We start from the raw sequence: 5966 nt of genomic DNA, 5'->3' as shown, positions 1-5966 counted from the left end.
TAATCAAGACAAGTGAAGACAGTCAAGGTGGGGCTGAGAATCACAAAGGAGAAAAATTGCAGGTAAAAAACACCTTGAAAGTAAAACAGGAAGTAACCGGATGACCGAGAGGAGAAGAAAAAGGTACACAAGAGGGGAAAGGGACTTACAGGGAAACCCATGAGGAGATGGCTATGAAATCAAAGCAGGGACTACACTCAAAATAATAATACTCATGATATACCAGGATAGAAAAAGGAATAAAAAAACCCCAAAACAAAACAAAAACTGAAACATAATATCAAAATATATTAACAGGAATCTGAAACACAAAACTCATGACATACAAGTAAATCAGATTCTTTGTAAGCCTTCAGTGTTGCACAAGATGACAACAGCATCAGGGATTTCTCTTTAAACAGAGAGCTGAAACACAGTTGTGTTGCTAAAGAACATATGGATCTCAGAGGAGGACAATGGTGCTTGTGTCTAATGACGATGGTGGTCGAACATTACTCCGTTTCATTTTGGCTTTTGCTGTGATTTCCCCCCAGTTTGTTTGGTCAGAATCAGGAGTGCACTCTAGGCAAAACTGCTGCAAACGCCGCCTTATTTGAAGATTCACACACATTTGGTCTTGAGCAATGAGCAATTATTAGTCAAACCAGAAATAACCTGCTACGTAGCTTGCATTCGAACATCATACATTAATGTGCTTGCACAACTTTATTCCTGCCACTGAATACTAAGCAACAAGTCTATAAAAGCTCATTTTGTAGGATTGTTTGTTTCTCACACATTCGCCGCATCATGTTGACATATATGCATCTATATGTATTAAATTTCTTAATAAATAATTGGAATGCATTATTCCAGAGAATATGTCACTCAGGGGGTGGATGTATTATTAAAAAAACAGTTTGAGATTCTAAAATAGGAAAACGTGCTTGAACTGGTTTTGACAGTTGAATAGCTATATTGAGCAAATATGCCCAATAGTTTTTTTTTCTTATTTAGCTCCCACTCCCATCTGTATACATCTCCCTCTAAAAATAACTCGCCTGCATTAAAGCTGTAAACTGGACTTCTAATAGCAGCCTTATGTTCAAATATTGCATAACTGTCCCTGTGATTGGAACAGGCCTAGAGCGAGGCTGTATTGATGTACCAGGTATATTTAGTTGCTTAAATTTATTGAAGTGGTTGGTTAAACCTTTCCTGAGCACAATGATAATTCACTGCCAGGCTGCATCATTTGACACTTAAGAGGTGGTATAAGTTTTCAAGTCTCAAGTTGATTACGTCCAAACTTAACATGTGAAAAGAGGAAGAACACTCTGTAGTATTGAAGCAGTCAATGGATTTCAGGTTTGTTTGTGAAATGAAAGTGAATGCTTCTTAGCGCACCTTGTCCCAAGTAAATATTTATCTAAAAATAACTCGACACAAGGAAATCATTATTGGCCTCCACCCTTTTTAACCTCCCTCACCTCCTCCTGATGTCTGGGCAAAAACAAACACATTTAGAGCCAATACAGGGAAAGGCATACAGAGGACCTGTATATATTGAGCAGCCTGCAGAGCTTTTGGTTCCTTTCACAGCAGCACAACGTGGGCCACTGTGTCCTGTATGCTGGCCGCAGACATGGCACGCCTGGGCCTCCCTGTCTTCCTCGTCCTCAGCTTCTCCTTGCTCCACATCTGCAACAGCGGTCCATCTCGCACCAGGAAGGCTGTTTCACCTCGCCAGTCTGGAGGTAATTGTATAAATCCTATCAAATCATGGCTTTATCTGACCTGTGTGTGTGTGTTTTTTTCTTAATTGTCTCCTCCTTGTGCAGCTACAGAGGAGGAGGATGTGATGTCACAGCTCCAGAGGTTGTGGCAGGAGGTCAATTCTCTGAAAGAGATGCAGGCACTGCAGACAGGTATTAGTGAGAGCGTTTCTGCATTCCTGATAAATTAATATTAATGTACAGACAAGTAAGACGAGCAAGAGTGTGAACAGTGCTGCATTTATAACTTAATAGCCAGAGTTTAAAAGTCAGAGTGATTCTGTAATCTGACGCACATTTCATATCAACTAAAAAAGGAAGAAAAAATAATAATCGAGACGCTTTCACAACATACTCCTATAGTGTGTAAAATCCATCAACTGCTGCTTAAGTGCTAATGTTTAAATTCAATATTTTGTCAGATATTAGCAGTGTCATAGAAAGTCCTCGAGTCTCTTGGGAGGTTTTCCACCTATTTGATTTCAAAATCTGAAGTCTGAGAACAGCACTGGATTTTCTGTGGCCGAGAAGAGGCTGCTGAGGATGCTGAAGAGCAAATTATTCTTTAATCAGCTACTGAGGTCAAGTTACAGTTGACCATTTCAAATTCCCTCAACAGAAGGAATTTAAATCTTTAACAAGGATTTCTTGAACACAAAGTGAATGATTTAATGAAAATCAATGGGTTAGAAGAGACTTTGAAGAAATAAAAATTAAATTAATACACAAACTCAAAAGGCTAATTCTGATATAGCATACCAATTTTCTGCTATATAAATTATGAAAACTGTTGACTTTTTCTGTATTAATTAAAGAGAAATGTGCCTGAATATAAACTTGATAATTTCTTGAAATTAATATTTAATGAAATTGATCAATACAGCCTGCAGACATGAAGCGTACCCCTAATTGTAGAATGAACCTTATGGTGCCAGCTTATCAGCAGAGGGCAGCAACACTCCAAGAAGCCTTTAAATGCAAAGTAACAGGTTCACTTGCAAGCTGCATGATGGTTACATGAATAGTTCTTGCAATGTAATTTGATGGGACTAGTTTATAGTGTTACTTTACCATTCATTAATTCATGAAGTAAATGCTTTGTGTTTTCAGTGTGTCTCCGGGGCATCAAAGTTCATAGAAAGTGTTATCTTACAATTGAGGAACCCAAACATTACCATGAAGCAAATGAAGACTGCATTGCACAAGGTGGAACTCTTGCAACACCGCGGGACATGTTGGAAAACAATGAACTGAGAGACTATGCAAAGAGGAGTGCTCCCGGGTCTAAGGACTTCTGGATCGGTGTGGCAGACATAGTGAAAGAAGGCGAGTATGTCGATGTCAACAGCCAGCCAGTCCGCTTCTTTAACTGGGATCGCTCCAAGAAGCAGCCCACAGGAACGAAGAGGGAGAGCTGTGTTGCTCTTTCAGTGGCTGCACAAGGAAAGTGGTATGATGAGGTGTGTCGCAGCCTGAAAAAGTACATCTGTGAATATGTCATTCCCTGAAGCCAGAAGTGGAAAGAAGAAATTAAATAAAAGGATGTTGACAATTTGATGATCACTGATGCAGGTTTATTTGACTAAAACTGTACAAACCCTTGTGTCTATGATAGGAAGTTTTTTTCTCTGTGGTTATTAATTGGGTTCTAAAACAATCCTAATATTCAAAATAGTAACTATAGGTGGATTTTATATGAGTTCTCTGTGATACAAGAACTTTATCTTCACATGAAGCAATTCCCAATGGCTTGGACATCGACTGAGCAGATCATGAAATTAAAAATTATGAGTGAAATTTCACTGAAATAAACAAAAATGTAAGCTTCTGTTGTTTCCTGGAAATGATTTCATTTCACCATTACTTTTCTACATTAGCTTTAGTCTATTAATTTCATCATTTTACACTTTACATTAATGCAACTCCATACATAAGTATGAGAAAGTTCCTCGGTGCACACTTCAACTTCTCATGAAGTATTTTTGACTGTTTCACATTCATTGGTGTGAAACTGCAACAAAACCCACAAAATGATAACATTTTGTTTTATCGGGAAATGTAACATGTTTGAGGGACCCTTGTTGCACAACAGTCATAAAATGTACTGACTTAAAAAAAAAGTAGCACAAGCAGTTCTGAATGTTGAGTAACGTTTAAACATTTCCTGGCTACAATCTATAAGAGGCCTGAGCAACACAGCAGGGCTGTGATAAAACTGGAGTTGCAGGCTCAGTTGTGCTCAACATTTCAAATTTTTTATTGCAGTGACACCGAATAGAGCCGTTATCACACCTTGAACCTTCGTGAGGTGACAATGTCAAATATTTACCCCTGTTTGCTCCGAATTGCTGCTGCCACACTGCAGTGCAGATGTCCGGTTATAGGAAAAATATTTTTGGTCATCTAACTACAAAACACCAGTTTAACAATCTACAGATGAGAGTTCAGCAACTACTGTGTCACTGTCCGCCACATCTGCTCTTCAGTCACAGCCAGCTGAGATGGTTGAGATGGCGACTAACCACGGTTCAAGGCAGGGACATTTATGTCTCTCTCCCTCTTTTTGTGCTAAATCTTCAATCTGTAATGAGCACCTATATCCCTCCCCACAATAAGCTATTAAAAAATGATGAATTCACATCTGCGGTATATGGAGACAGCTTTATTACATTTCTAAAAGAGAGCCCCAGGCAAAAACGAGCAGCTGGGACCCCATTAAACACCTGTTCCACCCCTTTTCTGTAGACTGAGTGCTGGCCAAAACTGATGTGTACCAACCCATCCATCCCTTTTGCTAACCTTTTATCCAGCTATCGTCATACTATAATGACTGTAGTGTATATATTATGTGTTCTCTATCTCCTCCTAGACAAGTGGACCAATCTTGAAACTTTGCACAAACATTGCCGAGGACACCATGAGTGCCAACATCTGTATTTTATACAAATTACACAATCATATTTATATTTTATAACACTGAATGGAATGTCAGATTAGAATGGTGTGTCATAATATATTTGTAGCATATTTACTGATCTATGCATGTTTCTTATCTAGTTTGCTAGTAAAGTGAAAGGCGGGGTATACCCTAGACAGTTTGCCAGTCTTTTGCAGGGCTGCTGTGTTGTAATTCAACTAAACATAAATTTATACATGCCAAATACATCCCCAGACAGGTATACTAAGCGTGCACCTTGTGATTTTTGTTGTCATTGAGCTCCACCAAGCTCAAATCAAATCAAATCACTTTTATTGTCACATCACATGCGCTGGTACACTGGTACAGCACATGTGCATGAAATTCTTGTGTGCAAGCTTCACAAGCAACAGAGGTGTGCAAAATACAAGAAACATAAGAACAAAGCAAAGGGGTTGGCTGTTCATTTTTCCAAGGAGCCACATGAGAAAACGGGACTGGGCCACATCAGTAATCTTAACTCGATTCTGTCGATTCTGCTCATTATTAATTTCATCTCTGGGTCTGGGGTTTTATTCAGGTTGAGATCTGGAGCAGAATCACAATCACAGAATCAGAATCAGAAAGACTTTATTTATCCCCAAGGGTGAATTTAGAATAAAAAATTAACTTAACTCTATTCATGTTTTCGGACTATGGGAGGAATCTGGAGTGCCTGGAGAGAGCTGGTTGAACATGCAAACCTCATACAAGAATGCATAGCTGCCTGGTGGATTCAAAACAAGGACCTTCTTGCTGTGAAGGAACCACTGCTAACCACGCTGATGCCCCACTATGTCATTATATATATGTATGCACAATTGTATAGTGAAATCCTTTCATTATATTAGTAGTTTAGGCCCAACAGGCTACAGGCTTGAGATTCTACATGGGAGGATTATTAGAAGCCAAGTGGCGCAGATGAGCCTACAGTCAAACCCACGCCATCATTTACATTTAGAGTGAAAATAATATCAATAAAGTTTTGAATTTATTAAACCATAAAAGTAGGCACATCTTGTGCTATTTTTATCTTAATCTGATAATAACATGACAATTAATATATTACATAGTAGAAATTAAATTCACACATCTCTCTCATACACAAACTGTGCGCTTGTACTGTATATCTGTCATCTCTGCCCTTTAACGAAAACAAGCGAAAACACGCACACTCGCCGACGTCATCCTGTCCGCATCACGCACGCTTATCTGTATGGAAAGTGACGCCAGAGCTCCCTGAGTGAAGTCTCGCG

The 5966-nt window shown here is 39.0% G+C and overlaps 1 protein-coding gene across 1 annotated transcript; it reads left to right on the top strand.

The window, feature by feature from the left end:
- Positions 1–1624: 1624 nt before the first annotated feature.
- Positions 1625–3262, top strand: clec3a (C-type lectin domain family 3, member A; the record flags this gene model as incomplete). Its single annotated transcript, XM_080885153.1, has 3 exons — positions 1625–1736; positions 1821–1907; positions 2865–3262. The coding sequence occupies 3 exons, from the start codon at positions 1625–1627 to the stop codon at positions 3260–3262; spliced, it is 597 nt and encodes a 198-aa protein (XP_080741279.1).
- Between the last annotated feature and the right edge of the window lie 2704 nt (positions 3263–5966).

This window comes from Rhamphochromis sp. 'chilingali' (assembly GCF_963969265.1).
Source record: "Rhamphochromis sp. 'chilingali' genome assembly, chromosome: 6".
Taxonomy (NCBI): Eukaryota; Metazoa; Chordata; class Actinopteri; order Cichliformes; family Cichlidae; genus Rhamphochromis; species Rhamphochromis sp. 'chilingali'.
Note: the sequence above shows the minus strand (reverse complement) of the source record. Positions and strands in the feature narration are given on the sequence as shown.